Source organism: Neophocaena asiaeorientalis, unplaced genomic scaffold (genome assembly GCF_003031525.2).
Source record: "Neophocaena asiaeorientalis asiaeorientalis breed wild unplaced genomic scaffold, Neophocaena_asiaeorientalis_V1.1 scaffold150, whole genome shotgun sequence".
In the NCBI taxonomy this organism is placed as follows: domain Eukaryota; kingdom Metazoa; phylum Chordata; class Mammalia; order Artiodactyla; family Phocoenidae; genus Neophocaena; species Neophocaena asiaeorientalis.
Genome location: NW_020176571.1, coordinates 17,147,945 through 17,161,847, shown reverse-complemented (window position 1 = coordinate 17,161,847; position 13,903 = coordinate 17,147,945). Strand labels below are relative to the sequence as shown.

The 13,903-nt window shown below is 34.6% G+C and overlaps 1 protein-coding gene across 5 annotated transcripts in view; it reads left to right on the top strand.

Annotated features, from left to right (window-relative positions):
* Positions 1 to 13,903, top strand: part of C2CD5 (C2 calcium dependent domain containing 5) — an 82,321-nt gene that overhangs the window by 27,619 nt on the left and 40,799 nt on the right. For all 5 annotated transcript variants that reach the window (XR_003001553.1, XM_024733145.1, XM_024733147.1 and 2 more), the window contains exon 10: positions 6,667 to 6,775. Coding sequence is in view for 4 of the 5 variants with exons in the window: in XM_024733145.1 (XP_024588913.1) it covers positions 6,667 to 6,775 (109 nt within the window). In the remaining variant the exon portion in view is untranslated. The remainder of the gene's footprint in view (positions 1 to 6,666; positions 6,776 to 13,903) is intronic.

The window sequence follows — 13,903 nt, the reverse complement described above, 5'->3', positions numbered from 1 at the left end:
GAGGCTCATTTTTTTTCTACTTAACTAATACAGTGCATGATTTTATATGTCATGTCAGTTATTTTAAGGCACAGTTCCATAGCTTTCATTATGTCCGATTTGGAAGTTATGAGCGTTTACAGAATTTTCTTTTACATGTTCCATTTTATACTAGCATTAAATTAAAAAAAAAAAGAAACATAGTGAATGGCTGTAAAAGGATGTATTTTATAAACCAAAGGTATTTCTTTTCTAGAGGTTGACTTTTGAGAAGAGTGTTTTTCAGATCCTGTTATTATAAACAGTACAATAAGTAATTTTTTTAGACTTTCTTTCCTAGTGCTGAAAGTATCTGTGTACGCACTGTTTGCCTTTTAGACGAGGCTCCAGAGAACAGAGCTGAACAAACAGACCGATGGGACTTTAGCAATACCTAGTTCTTTGCCGTATGCTCTGTCAGGCAGCAGTTGCCTTTCAGCTACTCTCACATCTCTCAGGCATACCAACCAGGCCATCAAGTAGCCCACCTAAACATTCAGACTGTACATTGAAACCAAACATAGACTAACAGCATGGGGAAGAAGGTCAAATAAAGGTGTGTGTCACTTACAGTTTTTAGGCCAGAGAGCTCTTACCGCCTCCCTACTCCCAGTTTTACACTCTCTCGAGTCCTGTACACTAGGAATATTTCCTGTAATCTAGTTACCATTCTAGAATTCACAGGAACAGAAAAACTTGAGTTGCCTTGACATTTGCTATAATGAGATTTTGCTTGTATGTTAAGCCCATGACTTTACTCTCTGTACTAAGAAGTTTGAAGAGCACCTAGCTTTAAAAGAAAAAAAAATACTAATCAGTGAAAATTGTTTTGGATTTAGTTTGGATAATATTTATGTTTTCAAATATGCTTTCAAAAATTCTTAAAATTTTGGACACATTAACACATTGGGCATACATTACTAGATAATCCTCGTGGCATTAACAGCAAAGGTGTGGAGAACTACAGTTTTCATTTACAACTTTATAAAGCCTCAATTGGCAATATATTTACATTACCGAACCTTGCAGTGGCAGTTACTTGAGTTTGTGAGCCTCCCTCTCTACCCTGTGTACGTAATAAATAGAAAAAGCATTATCTTGTTTGGCTTTCCCATTTACCTGTGGTTGCCATTAGTATGGGAAAAATATGTACAGAAGTATGAAGAATTCTCCCTGTATGTGTACGGATATGCCTTAACTCTGCCAAGTTGAACACTCGATCAAATTGAACACATGATCTACTTATCATTTTATATATTCATTTTAAAATACTCATTTCTATCCCTTGCTACCTTTAATAAATTATATGGCTTTTTTTTCTTATGGAAAAGAGAAGCTTTATTTGTCCATCATTTTTTATTTTATGAGTTATTCAAGTAGCAGTTCTCAAAAATAAAAGTGTTATTATTTTTTTTCTCTCACAAAAGCATTAAAAAATAAGTTGACAAGATCTTGGTAACAGGTATCAGATTATTGGGAGATGAGAAATAGAGATAAAACTTTTATTTAGATTTAGGTTCTGCCTATAAACTGCTGTAAAGCAAATAGATTTATTTTTTCAATATGATTTTTTTTTTCACTTGTAAGAAAAATGAAGTTACTTTTTAGATTCCGGGATGTATATTTTTCTTCAATAAAGAAACCTAATTGATTTAGTTTAACCTAGTATTTCCCAAATATATTTTACCATGGAGTCTTCCATTTAAAGAAAGAAACTTTCTTTAACTTTGGGAAACTTAGATATATAAAGCAAAGTCTTTTGACAAATTATCATTTTAGAAGTGGGGATAAAATTATATAATAAATCATAGTAGGAACCTGGCATGGAGTTTTATATCTAGAAAGTTTACTGTGGTGTCTTGAGATAATAAAAAGAATCTCTGATTTCAAAAATAATTGCTTAACTATCTTCTAAGAAAGATCCTATTTAAATCTTAAAAAAAAATCCATTTTGTTCTCAGAATTTTCAACTAGCCTGTCTTTGAGCACATGCTATTAAATGATTTATGCTGCATGTACTTGGCTTATGTCAAAGTATCAACATATGAAGTCTTATCTAGGCTCCACAGGGCAAGATTTTTAAAAAAAATGTATGTATGTATGTATGTATGTATTTATTTATTTATGGCTGTGTTGGGTCTTCGTTGCTGCACACGGGCTTTCTCTAGTTGCAGTGAGCAGGGGCTACTCTTTTTTTTTTTAAATATTTATTGGGGTATAATTGATTTACAATGTTGTATTAGTTTCTGCTGTACAGCAAAGTGAATCAGTTATCCATATACCTATATCCACTCTTAGATTCTTTTCCCATATAAGCCATTACAGAGTATTGAGCTCCTTATTAGTTATCTAATTTATATACAGTAGTGTGTATCTGTCAATCCCAATCTCCCAATTTAAACCTCCCCACTCCCTTACCGCCCGGTAAACCATGTTTATTTTATACATCTGTAACTCTATTTCGGTTTTGTAGATAAGTTCATTTGTAGCCTTTTTTTAGATTCCATGTATAAGCAATATCATATGATATTTGCCTTTCTCTGTCTGACTTATTTCACCCAGTATAACAATCTCTAGGTCCATCCATGTTGCTGCAAATGGCATTATTTTGTTCTTTTCTATGGTGGAGTAATATTTCATTGTATATATATACCACATCTTCTTTATCCATTCCTCTATCAATGGACATTTAGGTCGCTTCCATGTCTTGGCTATTGTAAATACCACTGCAATTACCACTGGGTTGCATGTAGCTTTTCGAATTATGGTTTTCTCTGGGTATATGCCCAGGAGTGGGATTGCTGGATCATATGGTACTTCTATATTTAGTTTTTTAAGGAACCTCCATACTATTCTCCATAGTGGCTGTATCAGTTTACATTCCCACCAACAGTGCAAGAGGGTTCCCTTTTCCCCACACCTTCTCCAACATTTATTGTTTGTAGATTTTTTGATGATGGTCGTTCTGACCTGTGTGAGGTGACACCTCATTATAGTTTTGATTTGCATTTCTCTAATAACTAGTGATGTTGAGCATCTTTTCATGTGCTTTTTAACCATCTGTATGTCTTCTTTGGAGAAATGTCTATTTAGGTCTTCCACCCATTTTTTCATTGGGTTTTTTGTTTTTGTTTTTTTAATATTGAGCTACATGAGCTGTTTGTATATTTTGGAGGTTAATCCCTTGTCGGTTGCTTCATTTGCAAATATTTTCTCCCATTCTGAGGGCTGTCTTTTTGTTTTGTTTATGGTTTCCTTTGCTCTGCAAAAGCTTTTAAGTTTCATTAGGTCCCATTTCTTTATTTTTGTTTTTATTTCCATTTCTCAAGGAGGTGGATTGAAAAAGATCTTGCTGTGATTTATGTCATAGCGTATTATGCCTACGTTTTCCTCTAAGAGTGGTGTAGTATCCAGCCTTACATTTAGGTCTTTAATCCATTTTGAGTTTATTTTTGTGTATGGTGTTAGCGAATGTTCTAATTTCCTTCTTTTGCATGTAGGTATCCGGTTTTCCCAGCATCACTTATTGAAGAGACTGAGGGGCTACTCTTGGTTGCGGTGTGTGGGCTTCTTATTGTGGTGGCTTCTCTCGTTGTGCAGCACAGGCTCTAGGCGCGCGGGCTTCAGTAGTTGTGGCACGCAGGCTTAGTAGTTGTGGCTCGCGGGCTCTAGAGCACAGGCTCAGTAGTTGTGGCACAGGGGCTTAGTTGCTCTGTGGCATGTGGGATCTTCCTGGACCAGGGCTCGAACCTGTGTCCCTTGCATTGGCAGGCGGATTCTTAACCACCAGGATACTTTTAATATAAGGGCTTTCCAGAGAAAATGTCTTCTGTAGTCCCTGGCATTCCCATCTGGACATTGAAAGCAGGGTGTGCTTGGGCTGATCTTAAGGAGGCTGTCCTTTTCAGTGAAAGAGAACCTATAGATTCATCAGGTATAGTAACGGACTAGAGATTAAAATCAATTCTTTAACTCAGTGTTTTAACCAGAAATGGCAAGAAGCCAAGTGATAAAGTCTGTGGTTCAGAGAGAACCTAAGCCCTCTTCATCTCAGTTTTTGACCTGAAACACAGAGATGATGGTACCTCTGTCTCAGGGTGTGGGAAAGATTGTGAAGCATAGTTTTAAGCTACTGTGTGTAGGACTGGCACGCTGTAAGTGCTCCATAGTAGTCATTGGTGATGGTAGTGGGAGGATAGGTATTTAACAGTCAGCTGAGATACTGGCAGTAGCTCTTCTGAGAGAATTGTCTGAAGATGCTAGTTTGGGTTGATTAACGATGTCATTTTAATTGTAGGTTAAATTTTGTGTGTTAAACTGAGGGAGTGTGCTGGATGAACTGGGGACAGTTAGGACAGAGTTTAAGTTGGTAGCGTGGGTCTCCGCCTCTTTGGGCAGCCATTCCCCTACATTTTCTGCTGTGACCGGCTCTAGAGTGATGCTTTTCCTCCTGTCCCTTTATCCCATCTTCTGAAATCTGGGGAGAAGAGTCAAAGAATCCTGAATAGAGAAATCATTTAGGTTCATTTTTTTCATACTTATCTGAAATCTTATATGCAGATGGTTTCCAGCATGGAATTTACCTAATTTATTTCTCAATTTTTGGTGGAAGTACTGTTTTCCATTTAGCTTACAAAATTTTCATTTTCAGTGTCTCTTACCCAGAATATTTAAAATGTTAACTATCAAGATTAAGTGTAAAGTGTTTTTTTATACTTGGCCACAGTAGTTTGAGGAAATTTAAAAACTTCCGTATTCTTAAAATTGAAAAACCTTAGAGATCTAACTTATTAGGTAAAATACTAAAGTTTCCAGTAACATAAGCTTACCTGTACATTCCTCATTTAAAACTTACGTTTTAAAAAATTTAGATGGAAATAAGGAGCTATCTTGACTAACCATTTTATAATACTTTTAAGTAAAATTCTCCTCCCGTCATCTCCCTTCTCTTCCTTTTCCTCTTCCTATCAGCTGGACCACACCTGTCCACTTCCATTGACTGTTTTTTTACTCCTTTTTGTATAGCCTAGGTTTTTCTTGCCCTTGTTAAAGATTACTTTTAAATTTGAATGAATTTATTTCTAAATATGTATGTGTGTGTATGTATACACACACATATTTTTTAATACTGTATCTCATGAGTTATTGAGGTGTGCAGGACTGTTTGCCTCCGTGGTAAATGGCTCCAAGTTGCTATGCTGTGTGAATTATGCTTTGGTCAGTTCGTATTCTCCATGCTTTAAGCAGACAATCAGTAATCTTGCTGTTTTTAATGTGCCTGCTTCTAGTAATATTCTTTATCTCCCAGCTTTTATTTGCTGCATTTAATCTGCTGTGGGTCCAGAAAAAAAGATACCAATAGATTTTAGAATATGTTCCTAACATTATACATTTATAATTACCATATATCATCATATGAAAATGGTCTGTGGGGATCTCTTATGAATGAAGTACCTGAAGTTTAGTACTTGGAACTATAACAGTTCCTTTGACTGTTGAGGGCCCTGTTTTGTTTATTTTCCAGTTCTCAGTTATGTTCTGAATAGCTGAGGCTACTGGTAAGTGACTTCTGGTTAAGTGAGCTACATTAATCTTGCAGCTAGACAGGTTGGATATTAAGTTTCCTTTACTTGCATCCAATTTGTACAACGGGAGAGGCTTCTGTATTTGGGCAACCACAGGAACTCCCCTTTCTTTCTGGGTGTTGTTTCAATGAATTTCCTTTCTCTGCTTTACCATTTCTCTCTCGCATGCTTCTCTTTGTCTCTAAATTGACAAGTTTGATATCCTTGAGAGAGAAGGGGAGAATAAAGCCTAAAAGAACTTGTAGAATTTTATTGCTCGCCTTACTGTCATCTGCATACCTCTCCCCTTTCTCAATACGCATTTATGTTTTTACATTTTTTTCCTGCTGCCCCCATGTTAATAGAGTAAATAATCTCACACAATGATTCTCTGCCCACCTGAACTTGACATTGGCTCTTCTCTTCACCTTTCTATGTAGCTCTTAACCTGATCTGCTCATCTCTGTCTCCTCCTCCCTGAGTCCCACATTCTTTTCCATCTCCTGCCCCAGACCTTCAGAGTCTTTACTGGTAGCCCGGGATAGGGTATGTGTGTTGAGGGATAGTCTACGCCCACTGAGAAGTAGATGTGGGGTAGTGGGGCAGGCAAATTCCCCCCCCCCGCCCTCCTGTCTCATTGCCACCTTGCATCAGAATAGGAGATTGCGAGGAAGGAAGAGTGTGTTCAAATACCTTTTTTTTTGGGCCACGCCGTGTGGCTTGTGGGATCTTAGTTCCCCAACGAGGGATTGAACCCGGGCCCTCAGCAGTGAGAGCGAGGAGTCCCACCCACTGGGCCGCCACGGAAGCCCCCTGTTCAAATATCTTAATTTGGAACTCTGAGAACATTTTTTTCTCATTTAGAATTGATAAAAAGAGTGTTCGGACTTTGTATAACATGTGGGAAAATGGATTTAGAGCTCTAACATCCAAGAAAACTTTTAATTACAAAGCATCTGTAATGCATAATTGGTAGCCTTTTGTAAGGGGTAGAATTCATTTCCTTATGACAAGCTTTTTAATAAGCACATTTTTTGTACTTCACACATGGTCAGTTGTTTTCTTCCCCCGTTCTTTCTACTAGGAATTTCCATTTTTTACCTTGACGGCGTTTCCTCCTGGATTCCTCGTGCATGTCGGGGGAGTTGTTAGTGCACGCTCTGTGAAGCTTTTGGATCGTATCCACAATCCTGGTATGTTCTTTAGAAGTTTGTTTTCGATGTTTCATTTACTTACATTGTGATTATTAACATTGATTTTTATAATTTTTTAAGCCAAATCTATCCAGAAAGAAGAATGACAAAGAAAGTATGAACTGACGCACGTTGCTCTAAAATATTTGCAGTAATCTTAATTAAAAATAATTAAACTAAGTAGAAGTATATATTTTAGTTACGTTTGTATACAGAACAAATCTTGATTCATCTTTGGCCAAGGTGTATCACTTTGAGGGAATCCTTAAGTCACTTTTGAGTCAGCTATTATTTTCTTTGACCCATGCAGATAACAAATTTTACAATTTGAACATTGTGGCCATTGGCTTAAGATGTTAATTCTTTTCACTAGCCATAATTCTTTATGGATTTTGAGTAATTTCCTTATTCATAAAAGAAGTATTCTTTTAAAATGTAATTGTAAACATTGTGTAGAGTACCTTAAGAGTTTAAAAAAGGCAACTATTCTCTTTGGGTCCTTGGTTTCTTTTATGTAGCTATTTGTTCCATATAAGTGAACAAGAAAAAATAACAGCTCAGTTCTTTAAAACACAGGGTCTTGATTATAAAAGAGAAGAGGCATGGAAGTCCTAGTAATTTCAAGCCCTTGGACTAAAAATGCTTTGATGATTTTTCTAAACCTAAAATAAGCATGATAAGTATGGTAGGAACTTTCCTATGGACTCTGTTCTCACATCTCTCATTGACTAGATGCCCAATAACTTGCTCAAATCACTTATTATTTTGATGACATACCTTAAACCTGAAGTTATATTAATATTCTTACTTGGCACATATCAGATATGTTTTTGAAAATTTTAAATTGTCACTTCCAGTAACCTCTCCTGGGGCTTGTACCGACAGCTATATAAAAGAGAAAAATGCTTTGAAATTATTGTATGCAAAACACAAATAGTGATTTTGAGGATACAGAGCATTACCATTCTTTTAGATTTTTAAGAAATTTAATCTGTGTCCTATGGTTTGATGTCATTTGAGTTAAGCAGAATGGAATTTTTCTAGACCCTGAACAGGATTTCAGAAAAGCAAGACTAGCTAGGATTATTTAACTCTAAAGCTGAGCAAATACATCTTTTAAGCACCAGTCTTCTCTTTTTCTTCTCTGGTTTATTTTTTTTTCCCTGTTCCTTACTTTTTGAGTCAATCTAAGATCTTATCTTCATGTAGTATTTGCGTATTCTGCAGTAATTAAAAGGCATGTTTAGACTGAGGCCAGTTTACTGGATTGAGACCTTGAGGACTATGCCAAGTTTCATATCTATGTGTTTAGGAACTTGAATTATTTGGAAAGTGCAAGGAAATACTGAGTTAATACTTGACATTAACTGGGTGACCCAAGGCCAAGTTACCTGTGTTTCTGTGGACCCTTGACTCAAATATTTTGATAGATGGCACCCACCCATGGATCTAATAGCTCCAAAAATTCAGGAATATATTCAGTTGTTGTTGATGTCTTCTGTTTATTGAAAACATTTTGATGTCATCATTGCTTCCACATACTCTGAGTAAGCTGTAGAGTCTGGGAGAACAAATGAAGGTTACTTAACTAAGTTTAAGTAGAGAGCCATATTTTACATGCCATTACTTAAAAACAACAACAACTGCTTTTGGGGGTTTTCCATACTTGCCAGTTTATTCTAGCTGTGTAAGAAATGTAAGAATCCAGACCCAGGGAAGAAAACACAAATCCTTCCTTATTACAGAATATATTTTGTGTATTGTAACTACAGCTCATCCATTCTCTTCCTTTCCTTCTCTGTCAGAATATTTTTTCAATTCACATGGAGAAATTCTCAGTTACTAATGTTTTATTTCCCAGAAGATTGTGGGCATATACATATAAATACTTTAATGTTATGTAAGTTGTATTTCAGTTTTGTTTTATTTTCAGTTAAACACAAATCAGTTACATAGTCTAATGGTCGAGTTATTATATTATTTTGGTATAGTTATCACATTCTTTGCATTGTTTTTTGTATGTGTATTATGCATTAAAAAGGAACATTTGCTTAACATTTTCTTAATCTCCAGGCCCCTTAAATAATTATTTATGAAAAAAATTTTAATTTTGAAAAGAGCTGAATGTTAAAACAAAACTCAGTTAACATCTACCATAATGATGATGTATTAATTTTATGACACTGAGTTACTCTGCCGAGAGAAAATTATGATGGATGAGGTGCATGTGCTAATGTTAAAAGTGCTGTATTGGACTCTCAGATGAATCTTGCAGCTATTTTTTGACTAGTGAATATAGGAAATTTTCTTTTCACTCTGAGTGTAAAAGGAAAAGTCTTATTTTAAAATCACAACCACCTACTAACTCTATGGGTTGTATTTTGGAGTTATTTCTTTTAGAACTTCCTCTTTTTAAATATTAAGCAAACAGGGTCATACAATAAGGGAAAGAGTGGGGTGGTTTTGAAAAGGTAATTATCTTTAATTAGACTTTAGTTAATGTTAGATTATGATAGCATGTTCCTTCTTCTCTATCTATTTCTACTTCTTATTAACTCTGCTGTCTGTGTCTTTCTAGTTCCTGTCAAGTGGTGTTGTCAATTGTGTTCTTATTTGTAGTGTTTTTTGTTTTTTTCTTACTATTCTGCACCTAAAACTGATCTACTAATTTGCTGTTTTGAACTCAGCCTTTGTCGGAATTATGGGTAACACAAGATCTTACAAACTGCTAGACTGGAATAGTTTCAATTCAGGTATTTTAATGGTCATTCGGTACTACATATGCTGACAAAAATTATGGCAGCTCAGTGAAGTTTTTAGAAATGTTCTAGATTAAATAGGCTTAATGTCAATTCAGTTATACAGATAACATTTTGCAATACATATGTGATAACTTTTGTAATCTCCATGGAAATGGCAAACATAAAAATGTGTTAACTAAAATGAATTAATCAAAACCATAGAAATACCATAAATTATGAATGACTTCTGTTAGGTGATTAACTTTCAGAATGATAACTTTAAATTATATTTATTACATTTTGGACAGTTTTTTCATATCAGGTAAATGACACTGGCATTAGCTTTGTGATTAAGGAAATATTAATTGTTAAATAAATAAGTATTAAATGACTAGTTTAATAATTGTAAAGTATATTTAAACTTCAATTGAGATTTGATTATAATATATTTAGTGTTCTATAAATATTATAAAAGTATAGCTTAGCATTTTTATTTATAATTCTAGAGTGTTCCAAAATTTAGTAAGTAAGAGCAGATTTTGGGGGGATTAACAGCTTTCATAAGCTTTCCTCCTTCCCCTTCGACATGAGAATATTTCTTTTTAAGTAATTTTACATATGAATATAGTTTGTAGCTTTTAAAGAAACTAAACTAAGATAGCTTTACAGCTGATGATGTGGTTTAGAGTCAAAGGCAATTTTTCTTTTTGTTAAAAGCATGTTCTGTTAATATAAATATCTATATTTTTATGTTATTTTTATTTTAGATTTAAATTACATACTAGAGCCATTTTGATTTAGTATCAGAAACTGGTATTTTCCTATAGAACTTTTTCAGTTAATAGTGTCAGAAAGTACATCTGTTTACAGAAAAACAAAAACAGAAACACCAGGAGGCTTAGCATTTGAGATAATATCCCATAATCTTTTCAATATTGTAAACTTTTTTTGTTCTTAGGAGTCCAGGATGTAAGTTCTGATGTAAGTAGTGCATGTTTGACTATGAAGTAACTCATGTTCATCATGTAGATTTACCTAAAGTCAGTCTAGTACACAATCTGATCAAGTCCAACCTTTGCAGATTTAGACCGACATCAATTGGTAAATCTTTGGGGAAATTACCTCTTTTTTCTATCCAAGTTTTTGCCAGCATGTTATCACATTGATTAGAAGTAATCATTTGTAATGTCATGCTTTATACTTAATTTTAAGTGAGAAATTAAAAATACCCTGCTGGATTCATTTAATAAAAATAAGAATATATTTTTAAAACATAGGCAGATTAGGGTAGTGGGCAGAGAAAAAGGCTAATTACATGAGAACAGGACATTGAGGGCGTAAATCATTAATAATTTAAGGAGCCTGAAACCTTGTGAGGGCAAATATGTTTAGAATGAGAGATGTATTAAATGATAGAACAGTTTTGGAAAAGTGGAAAAGGCAAAAGTTAAATCTTGTAGACATAATAAAGACTTTGTCCCACGTAAGCAGAATTACAGAATCTGGCGAGGAAAAACATGGTTGAGGAAGCAGTATATCTTGCCATCATTTAAAATAAAGTTCAGTAGTAAGTATAAGAAAGAAAAGGTGGATATGTTATAGCGTATTAAAAGATGACACTTTTAGTTTAATGTGCTCATAGTTGTATGCTTTTGATTGAGGTGTTAGAATCTTTTGATTCCAGTAGTTGGCACATGTTCAGAAACCAGGTTTTTTCGGCTACTAGTTTCAGAAAAATAACTTGATAATTCTGAAAAAAAGTGATTTATTTCGTAAATATATTCAAATCATTTATATATTTTTCTCCATCATTAGGGAATATTTAGCCACTCCTGTCCTGTATTACCATAGAAAATCAAGAATTGACCACATCAGTAAGAAAAGTAGTTGTTGATACAGTTTCTATTAATGCTAGAAACTGTTCATCAATATTGTATTTTCTGGACCCTCTGAATACCAGGTGTTAGATGCCTTCCAAGAGAAAAGAGAAGGGAACACATGGTAGTCAAACATACTTACTAATTATTAGACATTCCTATTTCAGAAACTTTAAAATGTGGAAAAATATAGGAGAACATTTTATATCACACAGTAGTATTTCATGAAACACGATATATCATGCACACATTTATTAGAATTTATTTTGTGCCATACAGTTCACTAGATAATAGGTGTGCAAAGGTGCCAGTCCTCCTATTTTCAGAAAGCTCATATTCTGGGAGGATAGAAGAATATGTAAATGGATTACTGTGTGTTATGGAGTGATACAAGATACAGAGTTAAAGAGGAAGGCAGGATTAACGCTATGTGGCAGGGAAGCTTATAGAGGTGGTAATTCTTGAGCTCAGTGTTGGATGGTATATGGGAGATTCACGCAGATTTATATTTCAGACAGTGTATTTGGAGCCATGTTAATACATTCTTTGAATGTAGTTCTGAAACTTCAAGCATGTGCAAAACAATATCCTAGCCATTACTCATTCGATGATGTTTATTACATAGCTACTTCATACTTATTTTAAGTTTTTTGCCATTAATTTAGAATGTCTTTGTTAGTTTACCTTTTTTTTCCTGCCCCCTTTTCTCCTGCTTTGTTGTCTTAGTTTGTGTTAACTACAAGTGATAGAAAATATTTTTATAGAGCAGGAAGAAGGGAACTCGTTATCTGAGAATTTTTAAAAAAATTATTACCTTTTCTTACCTTGCTTCTTATTTTCTTGGCCTGGTAACAGACTTTGAGAAAGACAAGATGAATCTTGCTGCTAGGAAGGAGGATGTAACATTTGCGGATCTGTATGTGACATGCCAGGAGCAGGAGGTGCATAGGAATAAGACAGGGTAGCCCATGACCACATTTGCATTAAATCATTGACTAGAGGTTGGAGAATGGATTTAAAAGCAGCAAGACTAGAGACAGGGAGCCCAGTTAGTAGACTGCAGTGGTACTGGCCAGATAAGTGACCTAGGATTTGGTGGTCATAGGAGAGCTAAAGGTTTATAGTGCACTTACTATGTACTACATACTCTTCTAAGTGCTTTATGGTAGTAGATCATTTAATCCTCAAAACACAACCCTGACATAGGCATTATTCCTATTTTGTAGATGAGCAATATGAAATGTAGCAGTTTCCCCAAAGTAAAACAGAAAGTGGCTGAGCCAGAGTTTCAACCTTACTACTTTGGCTTCAGGACTTAAACTCGTAACCATAAATTTACGAACTATTTAAAATGTAAAATCCACAGGACTTGGTGATTAGTAAGATGTGGTGAGTGAAACAGGCTCTTGGCAACTTTCAGCTGAGAGAGGAAGATAGATTAAGGTTATTCCACATGTCTAGAAGTCTGACATCCCGGGGGGCATGTGGAAACTCAAGTCTATTTGAAAGTTCAGTTGTAAACTTTTAAGAGTAAATTTTAATAGCCCGAGCTTATTGTTTCTCAGATGGCTATGATCTTTTTTTTTCTTCTGAGTTTACCACTAAAATTATTTCTGAATAGCTCAGACATACATGTTTCTTAATTAGTAACAGTCTCAGTGAGTTGAGTAAAATTTGTTATTTTTTCTTGTGTAGGATGCCTGTCAGCTTAGATAATTTTTTCAGGAAGTGACAAGAGGAAATATAAAGTAGTTATATAATGTGGTTTGAAAAGTACTAGTTTGAAATAGCTTATAAACTTAGACAGTATTTTTAAGAGTGCTTTTAAGTCCTGAGTTAGTAAAACAAGGTGTTTGAAGCTAACTTTTCTTTTGTTTCTGAGAATATTCTAAAAAGTTTTCTTTTTTTTTAAGTTTTAGACAGATTGTAGATTTTAAGACATTAGGCTGAAGATTTTCTCAATCTTATAGTAAATGAACTTTGGCTAGTGATAATGCAAGCTCTAGATTAGTCGTCTGAATTTAGAAAATATTACTCTTTTTTGTTAGTTTTTAGAACTGTAGTTGTTTAGAAATTTCACTCTATTTTGGGGGCAAAAATTAATAGTTAAAACCTAAGAAATGTATAGTTACTGCTTTAAAAATATTTAATTTTAACAAAATATGAGTCAGCTGATATATAAGGAAATATTTATAGAATATACATATCAGTCTGATCATGCAAATATTTCTTCAGTGGTGGTTTGTGGAGTACCCACCATGTCTTGAGCACAATGCTGGGGATTGGGAACACCAGTGTTCATCCAGTGTAAATCCTCATCCTTTTTACATACCTGGTCGAGGCTTTTTGTTATACTATTTTGCTCTGTGAGTGTGTGTGTGTATGTGTGTGTGTGTGTGTTAGTTAAATGGAGATAGGCTTTCTTGGAACTTGAATTCTGCTGATAATCTCAGCAATTATTATTTTTCTATGTCTGAGAGACACTCATGAGCAGCTGTGCAAACTAAGCC